The 14,268-nt window shown below is 38.8% G+C and overlaps 1 protein-coding gene across 1 annotated transcript in view; it reads left to right on the top strand.

The window, feature by feature from the left end:
• RNF24 (ring finger protein 24) overlaps positions 1 to 14,268 on the top strand; it is a 102,409-nt gene that overhangs the window by 52,032 nt on the left and 36,109 nt on the right. Inside the window, exon 2 of the mRNA XM_080814069.1 lies at positions 13,172 to 13,321. Within this exon, the coding sequence (XP_080670195.1) occupies positions 13,179 to 13,321 (143 nt within the window). The 5' untranslated portion in view covers positions 13,172 to 13,178. The remainder of the gene's footprint in view (positions 1 to 13,171; positions 13,322 to 14,268) is intronic.

Raw genomic sequence — 14,268 nt, 5'->3', positions numbered from 1 at the left:
CAGTATAGTTGTGATGAAAAACATTAATAAAATCATGGTTAACTGTTTAATTACAACCTTTCGTAATAAAGGCTTTGATTTGGTAAATCATACTGTCTTCCTTTTTAATAGAGCTAATTAAGGGTAACTTTTTGAGACAAGTTGGACTTTAGAACGTCCCCAAATTTGTTAATGTGCCCCAGTTCCAACTATGTTTCCCAAGTTTGCTTTTGGAAGCCCAAAATGTATCCCTCACTATACACTTAATTTTAAAATGGTAGTTAAGTTCCTGGACCTAATATAGAGCAGGCCCAAGAGCCTACTTCTTATTCCATAGCTAGACTTTGACCCTGGGATCACGACCCGAGCCGAAGGCAGAGGCTTTAACCCACTGAGCCACCCAGGCACCCTCCATAGCTAGACTTTTAAAAAGGGCTATGCAGAAGATAGAAATGGAAACGGAAGAAAATAATTTTCTCCCATTTTCTGGGAAAATTCCAAACTTAGGCAGAATTCTGAAGTGAACGACACTGTCGTGTCATATCTCTTTGAACACTTTTTTTTTTTTTAAGATTTTATTTATTTGACACACAGAGAGAGATCACAACCAGGCAGAGAGGCAGGCAGAGAGAGAGAGGGGGAAGCAGGCTCCCTGCCAAGCAGAGAGCCCGATGGGGGGCTCGATCCCAGGACTCTGAGATCATGACCTGAGCCGAAGGCAGAGGCTTTAACCCACTGAGCCACCCAGGCGCCCCTGAACACGTTTTTCTTACCTCCTTTCTTTACCACAGACCTGGTACTCAGTTCTTTGTTGAATTAGGCTAGAGTTTGGTGGTTTGGTCTTTTTTTTTTTTTTTTTTTTTTAAATTTAAATTCCAGTTAGTTGACATACAGTGTAGTATTGGTTTCAGAAGAATTTAGTGATTCATCACATACCCATAACACCCAGTGCTCATCCCAGCAAGTGTCCTCCTTAATGTCCATAATGTATTTAGTCTACCCCCCACCAACCTCCCCTCTAGCAACCTGTTCTCTACAGGTTCTGTTCTCTGTTCTCTGTTCTCTACAGTCTGTTCTCTGTATTTGAGTCTCTTGGGTTGCCTGGGTGGTTCAGCTGATTGAGAATCCAACTCTTGATCTCAGGTCATGGTCTCAGGGTCATGGGATTGAGCCCCATGTCAGGCTCCATGCTGGGTGGGGAGTTTACTAAAGAGTCTCTCTTTCCCTCTCCCTCTACCCCTGCTGCCCCCTTTCTTTAATATAAATAAATAAATATTTTTTTAAAAAAGCCTTCTTGTTTGCCTCCCTGTTTTTATCTTGTTTCCTTCCCTTCCTCATGCTCGTCTGTTTTGTTTCTTAAATTCCACATATGAGTGAAATCATATATTTGTCTTTCTCTGACTTATTTCACTTAGTATAATACACTCAGTTCCATTCACATCATTGCAAATGGGAAGATTTCATTCTTTCTGGTTGCCAAGTAATATTCCACTTTGTATATATACTACTCTTCTTTATCCATTCATCAGTCGATGGACATTTGGGCTCTTTCCATAATCTGGTTATTGTTGATAATGCTGTTGTAAACATTGGGGTGCATCTACCCCTTCCATCTGTATTTTTGTATCCTTTGGATAAATGCCTCATAGTGCAATTGCTAGGTCATAGGATAGTTCTATATTTAACTTTCTGAGGAAGCTCCATAAGGTTTTCCAGAGTGGCTGCCCCAGTTTGCATTCCCACTAACAGTGCAAGAGGGCTCCCCTTTCTCTGCATCCTTGCCAATATCTGTTGTTTCCTACGTTGTTTATTTTAGCTGTTCTGACAGGTGTGAGGTGGTATCTCATCGTGGTTTTGGTTTGTATTTCCCTGATGATGAATGGTGTTCAGCATCTTTTCATGTGTCTGTTAGCCATCTGAATGTCTTTTTTTTTTTTTTAAGATTTTATTTATTTGACAGAGATCACAAGTAGGCAGAGAGGCAGACAGAGAGAGAGAGAGAGAGGGAAGCAGGCTCCCCGCTGAGCAGAGAGCCCGATGTGGGACTCGATCCCAGGACCCTGAGATCATGACCTGAGCCGAAGGCAGCGGCTTAACCCACTGAGCCACCCAGGCGCCCCAGCCATCTGAATGTCTTATTCGGAAAAGTGTTTATTCCAAAAAGAAAAAAGAGAATTGTCTAGTCATGTCTTCTGCCCATTTCTTAACTGGATTATTTGTGTCTTGGGTGTTCAGTTTGATGAGTTCTTTACAGGTTTTGGATACTAATCCTCTATCAGATATGTTATTTACAAATCTCTTCTGCCGTTCTGTAGCCTGCCGTTTTAGTTCTATTGATTGTTTCCTTCACTATGCAGAAGCTTATCTTGATGAAGTCCCAATAGTTTGCTTTCATTTCCCTTGCCTTGGGAGATGTGTCTAGTAAGTTGCTGGGGCCAAGGTCAAGGAGGTTGCTCCCTGTTTTCTTCTCTAGGATTTTGATGGTTTCCTGTATTACATTCAAAATGCATTTTGAATTTATTTTTGTGTCTAGTGTAAGAAAGTGGTCCAGTTTCATTCTTCTGCATGTCACTGTCCAGTTTTCCCAACACCATTTGTTGAACAGACTTTTTTCCGTTTTTTTTTTCTGCTTTGTCAAAGATTAGTTGACCATATAATTCTGGGTCCATTTCTGGGTTCTCTGTTCTGTTCCATTGATCTATGTGTCAGTTTTTGTGCTAGTACCAAACCATCTTGATGAGTACAGCTTTGTAATCAGCTTGAAATCAGGAATCATGATGCCTCCCTCTTTGATTTTCTTTTTCAGGATTGCCTTGGCTATTCAGTCTTTTATGGTTCCATACAAATTTTAGGATTGTTTGTTCTAGCTCTGTGAAAAATGCTGGTGGTATTTTGATAGGGATTACATTGAATGTGTAGATTGCTTTGGGTAGTATAGACATTTTAATATTTGTTCTTCCAATCTATGAGCATGGCATGTTTTTCCATTTCTTTTTGTCCTCTTTCATTTCTTTCATAAATGTTCTATAGTTTTCAGAGTACAGATCTTTTATCACTTTGGCTGGGTTTATTCCTAGGTATCTATGGTTTTTGGTGCAATTTTAAGTGGGGTTAATTCCTTGATTTCTTTTTTGCTAGTTCATGATTGGTGTAAGAAATGCAACAGATGTCTGTATGTTGATTTTATATCCTGTGCCTTTGCTGAATTCATGTATTAGTTCTAGCAAATTTTTGGTGGAATCTTTCTGGCTGGCTGGCTGGCTTTCTTTCTTCCTTTCTGATTTTATTTATTTGAGAGAGAGTATGAGCTGGGGGAGAGGCAGATGGAGAAGAAGAGACAGATAGAAAGGGAGAAGCAGACTCCCCGCTGAGCAAGGAACCCAACAAGGGGCTCGATTCTAGGACCCTGGGATCATGACCTGAGCCAAAGGCAGACGCTTAACCGAGACACGCAGGCACCCCTTTTGGGTTTTCTACATAGAGTATCATGTTGTCTGCAAATAGTGAAAGTTTAACTTCTTCCTTGCCAATTTGGATGCTTTTTCTTTCTTTTTGTTGTCTGATTGCTAAGGCTAATAAGACTTTTGGTACTGTGTTAAGTAATAATGATGAGAATGGACATCCTTGTCTTGTTCCTGAGCATAGAGGAAAAGCTCTCAGTTTTTCCCAGTTGAGGATGGTATGATCTGTGGGTCTTTCATATATGGCCTTTAAGATGTTAAACTATGTTCCATCTATCCCTACTTTCTTGAGGGTTTTTATCACAAATGGGTGCTGTATTTGTCAAATGCTTTTTCTGCATCTATTGAGACAATCATATGGTTCTTATCCTTTCTTTTATTAATGTTGTATATCACATCAATTGATTTGGGACTGTTGAACCAGCTCTGCAGCCCAGTGTTAAATCCCACTGGACCATAATGAATAGTTCTTTTAATGTATTGTCGGATTTGATTTGCTAGTATCTAGTTGAGAATTTTTGCATCCATGTTCCTCAGGATATTGGCCTGAAATCTCCTTTTTGGTGGAATCTTTGGTTTTGGAATCAAGATAAAGCTGGCCTCATTCTATAGAAAGGCCTTCCCTTTCTATTTTTTTGGGACAATTTGAGAAGGATAGGTATTAACTGTTCTTTAACTGGTAGAATTCTCCTGGAAAGCCCCCTGACCCTGGACTTTTGTTTGTTGGGAGATTTTTGATTACTGACTCAATTTCTTTGCTGATTACAGGTCTGTTCAAATTTTCTATTTCTTTCTGTTTCGGTTTCAGTAGTTTGTATGTTTCTAGGAATTTGTCCATTTCGTCCAGATTGCCCAATTTGTTGGCATATAATTGCTAATAATATTGTTATGATTATTTGTATTTCTGTGGTGTTGGTTGTGATCTCTCCTCTTTCATTCATGATTTTATTTACTTGGAACCTTTTTTTTCTATAAGTCTGGCTGGGGGGTTATCAATTTTATTAATTCTTTCAAAGAACCAGCTCCTAGTATCACTGATCTGTTCTACTGGGTTTTTTTGTTTGTTTGTTCCTATGTTGTTTATTTCTGCTCTAATCTCTATTATTTCCCTTCTTCTGCTGGCTGTAGGCTTTATTTGCTGTCCTTTCCTAGCTCCAATCTGTGTAACGTTACGTTGTGTATTTGAGAATTTTCTTGCTTCATGATGAAGGCCTGTATTGGTATATGTTTTCCTCTTATAATCGCCTCTTCTGCGTCCCGAAGATCTTGAGCTGTCGTGTTTTCATTTTCATTTGCTTCCATATATTTTTTTATTTTTTCTTTAATTCCTGGTTAACCCATTCATTCTGTAGTAGGATGTTCTTTAACCTCTTTGTGTTTATGGTCTTTCTAAATTTTTTCTTGTGGTTGACTTCAGGTTTCATTAGTGTTGTGGTCTGAAAATATGCTTGGTATATTCTCAATCTTTCTGTTCTTGTTGCAGGCTGATTTATGACCCAGTATGTGATCTGTTCTGGAGAATGTTCCGTGTGCACTCAAAGAGAATGTGCATTCTGCTGCTTTAGGATGAAATGTTCTGAATATATCTTTTAAATCTATCTGGTCTAGTGTGTCATTCAAAGCCATTATTTCTTACTGATTTTCTGCTTAGATGATCTCTCCATTGCTGTAAGTGGCATGTTAAAGACCCCTACTATTACTGTATTATTATCAATGAGTTTATGTTTGTTTTTAATTGATGTAAATATTTATGCCCCCAGTATGGGAGCACCTAAATATATATAATTGTTAGATCTTGTTGGATAGACCCCTTGATTATGATATAGTGCCCTTCTTCATTTCTTGTTACAGTTATTGTTTTACAGTCTAGTTTGTCTGATATAAGTATGGTATTCTGGCTTTCTTTTGTCATTCATTAGCATGCATCAATTTAAAAGATAATAGGGGCGCCTGGGTGGCTCAGTGGGTTAAAGCCTCTGCCTTCCGCTAGGGTCATGATTCCCGGGGTCCTGGGCTCGAGCCCCGCATCGGGCTCTCTGCTCAGCAGGGAGCCTGTTTCCCTTCCTCTCTCTCTGCCTGCCTCTCTGCCTGCTCATGATCTCTGTCTGTCAAATAAATAAATAAAATCTTAAAAAAAATTAAAAAATAAAAGATAATAGAGGATTACAATGAAAAAAGAAATGGTAGTATACAGGCTGGAAACATATGCAAGCAGCATTGCAAAGGTAATCTATCAAGAACAGAAGTCATGTATTTAGAGATCCAAAGAGTACTCCAGAGAAATTGTACCAAGCATTAACAAAGTAAAGCATAATGTTCGAAGAAAGAGGAAGATATACTCAAAAGATATAAAATTCCAAAGACACAAAAATGGAGAATGAGTTGATGAGAATTCTCAGAATGTATTTGAGAAGAAAATATACTTTTTAAATAGGGAATGAAATAAAAGCAGCAAAATAAATGAAAAAAAAATTCTGTTTAAGCAGTCCCAGGTGGATCATGTTATGTGTTCATTAGTCGTACTGTTTCCCACCAACAGATGTATAGGTCCATAGATGTAAAGGGTTTTTTTTTTTTTCATGATTCTATGGAAATAAAAGGTGAAAATAACCAAAGAACAACAGTAGTGAAATAAAGAGTTCTGTGCATGTCCACTTCCTTTGTATTCCCTCCTGGCTTTATGAAGGAGCCCACCTGGGCTGAATTCTGAGTAGGACTTCTTTTCTCCTAGCCCCTGGAGACTTTCCCGTATCAGTGGATGCCTCACCATAAAAGGGGCTTCATTGTTTCATTCCTGAGCACTTCAGAGTTCTTATTTTCTCATAGAATTTGATTAGGACAAAACATGATGAATGGATCATGTTTTATGTTTCTTCTGCTGAAGACTTAAAAAATAATACGTAGAAGGATTGTGCTCCACTGAAGACTTAAAAAATGGAAAGGAACACCTATATAAAAGATACGATAAAAATTTCTTCCATGAAATCAATTACAACTTAAAGGGATAACCAGGAGTTCTGTATAGAAACAAATATCAAGGGATTAATCATAAAATTGATATATTCAAAGACAAAGTTAATCTTTAAGAGACGATAATTGTATGGGGTGCCTGGGTGGCTCAGTGTGTTAAAGCCTCTGCCTTTGGCTCGGGTCATGATCCCGGGGTCCTGGGATCAAGGCCCGCTTCGGGCTCTCTGCTCAGCGGGGAGCCTGCTTCCCTTCCTCTCTCTGCCTGCCTCTCTGCTTACCTGTGATCTCTGTCTGTCAAATGAATAAATAAAATCTTTAAAAAAAATTTTTAAAAAGAGACTATAATTGTAGATAATATAAGTAGAGCAAACTGGGAATATAATGTGAAGTATTTTTTGTAACTGTTTGTTACTAGTCTTTCAGGGGCACTTGGATGGCTCAGTCAGTTGAGCATCTGACTCTTGGTTTCAGCTCAAGTCGTGATCCCAGGGTTGTGAGATCAGGCCCCATGTCAGGCTCCACACTCAACATGGAGTCTGCTCAAGCTTCTCTCACTTCCTTTTCCTCTTCCCCAACTTGTGCTCATTCTCTCCAAAATAAATCTTTTTTTTAAAAAAAGAGTCTTTCAAGGACCTACTGAGTGACTAGAAGCTGAACATAAAGGAGTACATACTGTGTGATTCCATTTAACTATGAAATTCTAGAATAAGGAAAGTTAATCTGTAATGATAGAAATCAGATCAGTAGTTGGGAGTGGTGGTTAACTGCACAAGGGTACAAGGGAACTTTCTGGGTAAATGGAAATGTTCTGTGTCTTGATTAGGGTTGTGGTAACATGGGTGTATTTATTTGTCCAAACTCCTTGACCTGTACACACAATATGGGTGCATTTTTTAAAGTGAATTATGTCTCATTAAAAATAGATTTTAAAAGTATAAAATAATTTTTAAGTTTTTCTTGAACTTCTGTACTATAAGACAAAAGTTTGTGTGGGGGGGTTTTAATGGTTTGTGAACCATAAATGGTAAAATACAACAATCTAATTATTGGTGTCTCTTTTTCTGAGCATTTTTAAAAATTTAAATTCAATTAGCCTACATATAGTACATCATTAGTTTCATATGTAGTGTTCAGTAATTCATCAATTGCATATAATACCCAGTGCTCATTACATCACATGCCCTCCTTAATGCCCATCACCCAATTACCCCATCCTCCTACCCACCTCCCCTCCAACAACCCTTAGTTTGTTTCCTATAGTTAAGAGTGTCTTGTGGTTCTTTTCCCTCTCTGATGACTTCCCATTCAGTTTTCCCTCCCTTCCCCTATGATCCTCTGTGGTGTCTCTCATATAACACATATGAGTGAAACCATATGATAGTTGTCTTTCTCTGATTGGCTTATTTTGCTCAGCAAAATACCCTCCAGTTCCATCCACATTGGTGTAGATGGTAAGTATTCATCCTTTCTGCTGGCTGAGTTATATTCCATTGTATATATGTATACACCATATCTTCTTTATCCATTCATCTGCTGATGGACATCTCAGCTCTTTCCGCAGTTTGGCTATTGTGGACATTTCTGCTATGAACATTGGGGTACTGGTGCTCCTTCAGATCACTGCCTTTGAATCTTTGAGGTAAATACCTAGTAGTACAGTTGCTGGGTCATAGGGTAGCTCTATTTTTAACTTCTTGAAGAACCGCCATCCAGTTTTTTCTGAGCATTTTTAAAGCAAAAGTAGAATGCTAACTACTGGGAAGATGATGCGGTATTATCTAGGGAACAGGAACTGGCCTAAGAAGAATGTGGCTACCAAACACTCTTCAAGAAACACTGTTGTTATAGCCTTTCTGGCTGTGTGGTGCATTGTGTTAAACTCAGGTCATCTGTGCAGCCAAATCTTGTATTCTGTCCCTTTTGTATATTGGTGAGAAATCCCACTGCGCATAAAATACTCAGATCTTCCCGCCTCTTTCTTTTCTTTTTTAATTTTTAATTTTTTTAAAGATTTTATTTGCTTGACAGAGAGGGAGTGCATGCACTGGTAGGGAGAGCAGGACAGGGAGAAGCAGGCTCCCTGCTGAACAGGAAACCCAATGCGGGGTTCAATCCCAGGACCCTGGGGTCATGACCTGAGCCAAAGGCCGATGCTTAACCAACTGAGCCACCCAGGTGCCCCTCTTTTCTTTTTTAAAATAACCTGATTAGATGAATTGAAATTGAGACCGAGACTAGAGATATCAGGAGCTATGAATTTCATGAGGGGGGAAAGGCTTTCATGCAAATGAAATCAGAAATGCCAAGATCCAGCAGTTCTATTTCCCCTCATCACTCCCACAAGGAGCAGCTCCTAAATAATTTTTACATTTGTAATACCTAACAAAGTATGCTTATTACTAGGATGATAATAGTAGATTTTTTTTTTTAAGATTTATTCATTTATTTTAGAGAGCACACAGGTGAGGCAGAGGGGCAGAGGGAGAGGGAGAGAATCTTAAGCAGACTCCCTGCTGCTTGCAGAGCCTTACATGAAACTTGATCTCCCCAACCCTAAGATCATGACCTGAGCCAAAATCAAGAGTCCGCTGCTTCACCGAGTCACCCAGACTCAGTTGTGTTTCTCTTTTTAAAAAAATGACCTTATTGTAAAAGATTAATGCTTATGCTGAAAAGATATTATGATGAAAATATTATAAAACTGAAGTGTCACTAGACTAGGATTAACATCTTGAAACAATACACCATCTATTTAGACTATTGGGCCAAAATTTCAATTGTAGCTAAGCAATTAAATGACAGTGCTACCTTTCATACTCTACATGTCTATGTACCTGTTCAGAATTCCTCAGGTTTGTTGGTGATGCCACCCAGAGCAAGGACTCCTGCAGGGCAACATTCTCACACCACTGACACACTCCCTGCTGGCCTATATTGATGGCTGCCTTTAACCAGAGTAAGTTTCCAGTTCCTGCCTCTGGGGCCCAGGCTGGCAGGCCACTTGACACAAAGCTTGGCAGCATGTGCAGAGGAGCTCCCTGAAAAAGGAGCTCTTGGTTTGGTGAAATCCTTCCCAGAGACTTGATCTTTGTTAAGGCTTCTTTTATGTTCTTTTACTTTTTTTTTTTTTTTAAGATTTTATTTATTTATTTGACAGAGATCACAAGTAGGCAGAGAGACAGGCAGAGAGAGAGGGGGAGGCAGGCTCCCCGCTGAGCAAAGAGCCTGATTCGAGGCTCCATCCCAGAGCCCTGAGATCATGACCTGAGCCAAAGGCAGAGGCTTAACCCACTGAGCCACCCAGGTGCCCCTTATGTTCTTTTACTTAATGTCACCCCTCCTCCTTATGCCTGCCAAAATGTGCTCACACACACACAAATGCACTAAAACCTTAGTATTTTGTACTAACTCTTTCAGATACTTCAGGATCTGTGGTCTTATTTTATCCTTCCAGGAATCCCTTGAAGTTGATAGAATAGGCATTTTCCACTTGAAAGATGAGAAAAGTAAGATATAGATGGACCTGTTACTGACATCTAGTTAGTGATATCCTGGGAACAATATCCAGAGTTGCAGACTGCAAACCTGTCCCTTTTTCTACAATACCACTTTCTGTTTCCCTGTTTCCTATTAAACCTTCCAGCATGGGTGTTTAATCTCTTATTTCCTAAGGTGAGAGTTCTTTTACCAAGCCTAGTTTATCTGGTGAGGGATATTTCTAAGGGACTGAAGGACAGCCATCCAAGTCTTGACTGTAACAAGGGTCATCAAGTGAGGCCTCTCAATGATGTGGAGATTAAGAGTTAAGTTTAGTGCAGCTATAATTTTCTTACAACACTCTAATGTATGTGCTAGATATATTCAATAAAATACTCCTTAACTCTTTCCTTCCCTTCCAAGATGATCTGAGTGTAAGAAAAGGGAAATTGTGTATCTGAGTATAAAAGCAACTTGCAGAAAATTGCTAAAAGTTGAAAATTAAATATTATCCATTATTTTTGCATGAAAGTTCTCAGAGAAGAGTTTCCTTGGGATGAAGTTGTCCTTTGCAGCTGTTAACTTCCTGGTATAAGTTATTAGAAGCTGGAAATTAATAAGTAATAAATAAAAGTAATAAGTTGTGGGGCATCTGGGTGGCTCAGTCAGTTAAGTGCCGACTCTTGATTTCAGCTCAGGTCATGATCTCAGGGTCGTGGGACCAAGCCTTGCCTTGAGCTCCATGCTCAGTGGGAAGTCTGCTCCCTCTCCTTCTGCCCCTCCCCATGCCTGTGTGCATATTCACTCTCTCAAAATAAATTTTTTTAAAGTAATAACTTATTAGATTTCGCATATAGCCAGTTAGTATCTCAGGAGTATCTATAAGTATATTCTTCTGGGAACCAAAAAAGACATAAAAGATCTGTAAACACTTTTTAAATTTACATTATATAAAAGATAGCAGTGTTTGGTAGGTCTTTGTTTTGTTTCGATTTTGGCAGTAGTCATTGTTATAATTCAGTTATCAATACGTAATCTTGATAATCAGGCCTGGCAGTTGCTCTTTCTTTTGTAATGAATCACAATGAGGAGAAAAGTTCTAGTGAAAAGGTGTGATGAGCCACTTTATCACTAAAACTCATCATCCAATGGAGAGGGCAACCTCCACTCATGGAATTTGAACTGTGTGGTGATCGGTTAAGTATTACCAAACAAATTGACAGAAATAGCCCCTTTTTAAATGTGTAAACAATATTTGCTGTTTTCTGATTATAAAATCAACACAAAAGAAAGACCATAGAGCATACAGGCTATGAGTTCACTGGCTTTGGAGTTGGAGAAGGCTTGGCTACCATACATACTTGGTCACTCATGACTATGTGATCAACTCTCCAAGCTTTGGTGTCCTTATCTATAAAATGGGAGATATTACCTATCTGTAGGTATATAGATATATACCTACCTATAGAGGTATTATGTGAAGATAAAATAAAGCCAGTAAAATGCTTAGAACAGGGCCTAACTTAGTAAAGGAAGTTAAAAGAAAAAAAAAAGAAAAAAAAATGACTAGTAAACCACAAGCCACTGTTAACATGTTGACATGTTGGCTCTCAGGCTTTTTTCTGCCATACACACATATACACCAGTATGTACACATTTTTTTCAACCTTTTCCAAAATTGGTATTTTTTTTAAAATTTAATTTAATTTAATTTTATTTATTTATTTGACAGATAGATTACAAGTAGGCAGAGAGGCAGGCAGATAGAGAGGGGGAAGCAGGCTCCCCACTGAGCAGAGAGCCCGGGTGCGGGGCTCGACCCTAGGACCCTGAGATTATGACCTGAGCCGAAGGCAGAGGTGAATTGGGATATTTTATATACAATCTGTACTGCTTAATTTTTCCCACATATCTTTTTTTTTTTTTTAAGATGTGTTTATTTGAGACACCTGGGTGGCTCAGTGGGTTAAAGCCTTTGCCTTCGACTCAGGTCATGATCCCAGGGTCCTGGGATCGAGCCCCGAGTTGGGTGCTCTGCTCAGCAGGAAGCCTGCTTCCCTGCCTCTCTGCGTACTTGTGATCTGTCTGTCAAATAAATAAATAAATAAATAAAATCTTAAAAAGGAAAAAAAAAAAAAAGATGTGTTTATTTAGGGATACCTGGGTGGCTCAGTTGGTTAAGTGTCTGCCTTTAGCTCAGGTCATGATCCCAGGACCCTGGGATCAAGTCCCATATCAGGCTCCTTGCTCAGTGGGGGGCCTACTTCCCCCTGCTTGTACACACTCTCTCTCTCTCTCTGACAAATTAATAAATAAAGTTTAAAAAAAAAAGATTTATTTATTTGGGAGAGAGTGCATATGTGAGCAGGGAGGGGGAGAGGGAGAGAATCTCCAGCAGACTCCCCCCTCACCACACCCCCGCCAGTGTGGAGCCCAATGCAGGGCTCAATCCCATGACCCTGAGATTACAACCTGAGCCACAATCAAGACCCAGGCATTTAACCCACTGAGCCACCTGGGCTCCTCTCCCATATATCTTTATATTGCCCTTGACATTAAAATTTACTAAAACAGATTTTCATGACCTCATAATACTGAAACATTATTCAACATATTTAATCACTGCCTCCTTATGAGATTTGTTATTTCCAATATTTTACTATTATTAATGTTGCTACTTTATTTTTTTTAAGATTTTATTTATTTATTTATTTGAGAGAGAGCACAGAGGGAGAGTAAGATGGAGAAGGAGACTTCCAGCTGAGCTGAGAGCCTGAGCAGTTTGAGCTTGAACTTGTTCATATGTTTATTGATTCCTGGCATTACTTCAGCGAAATACTTTTTTTTTCTTTTTTTTTTTTTATAATTTGGTTATTTATTTGTCAGAGAGCACAAGAAAAGGGAGTGGCAGGCAGAGGGAAAAGCAGGCTCCTTGCTCAGCAGTGCCGGACTCAATCCCATGACCTGAGCCAAAGGCAAACGCTTAACAGACTGAACCATTCAGGTGTCCCAGTGAAATACCTTTTTATGAATGAATATAACTTAAAAGTTTTTTAGATAGGATCTCAAGCTTCTAGAATAGTGCCAGGCACATAATAAGTACTCAGAAAATATTTTTGGCATGATAATTAGATGAATGGCAAGAATATTAACTCTTTATCATATTTGTTTCAGATGGTATCAAGTCTTAGTAATATCATTGCCTTTTATACATACAAAGATAATGCTATCTTGATTCTTAGTCTTATACCCTAATTTTTTTCCATTCTTTTCTACCCCCACAGTTCATCCATGAGCTCGGATTTCCCACATTACAACTTCAGGATGCCTAATATTGGATTCCAGAATCTGCCTCTCAACATATATATTGTGGTTTTTGGCACTGCTATATTTGTCTTCATCCTCAGTTTACTCTTCTGTTGCTACTTGATTAGGTAATCCATTTTCATTCTATGTTACTTCAGAATATGTTAAACAATCAATTATAAATCAGTTCTTTGTCCTTATGTTAAAAATTTAAGTGTGATAATGAGCAAATTTTCCTTTTTTTTTTTTAAGTTTATTTTTTTAAGCAATCTCTACACCCATTGTGGGGCTCAAACTCACGAACCCAGATCAAGAGCTGCACACTCCTCTGACTGAGCCAGCCAAGCACCCCAATAATTAGCAAAGTTTCTAAAATTAAGGTTGCTTAACATTTTAACCTTCTGTGAGTTAGTTACTAATCAGTAAACACCTTTATAAAGTCTTCAGTCCTTCCTGCTGATGAAATGTTTTACTCTAGAGAAGAAAATTGTCATTTATTTTTCTAACATATTAGTACCTGGTCTAGGTACACTTATGTCATTTTCTGTTCCCAAGATTTAATCTACATTCACAGATTTCAGGGTATTTTTTCAAGGAGGGTATTACATCATTGTCAGCTTAAGTTATTAGGGATCAGAAAACATTGTCCAAGACAAGATCTGAGCCTTTAAACAGGTTCTTGTGGTCTCTTAAGATTTCAAGCTCCTTTGGTCAGGTGTTCAGGTGATTGATTATCAACATAAAACACTAAATATTCAGGGCACCTGGGTGGCTCAGTCGGTTGCGTCTGCCTTTGATTTGATCCCAGGGTCCTGGGATCCCATGGGTCCTGTATTGGGCTGCCTGCTCAGCAGGGAGTCTACTATCCTGCCCCACCTCCTACTTCTCATGCCTCTCCTTCTTTCTCACAAATAAATAACAACTTAAAGAAAAAAAGAAAAGCCACTAAATACTCCACAAGCTCTACAGCACATATACAGACAAGTGACACCTCACTTGAAAAGGAGTAATGGATTTGGCCAGTAAAGATTCACAGTTAGTTCACTTACTTATAATTATTTAATGAAACATCTTC

This window comes from Martes martes, assembly GCF_963455335.1.
Source record: "Martes martes genome assembly, chromosome: 9".
In the NCBI taxonomy this organism is placed as follows: Eukaryota; Metazoa; Chordata; class Mammalia; order Carnivora; family Mustelidae; genus Martes; species Martes martes.
This window is presented reverse-complemented; position numbering and strand designations above follow the sequence as displayed.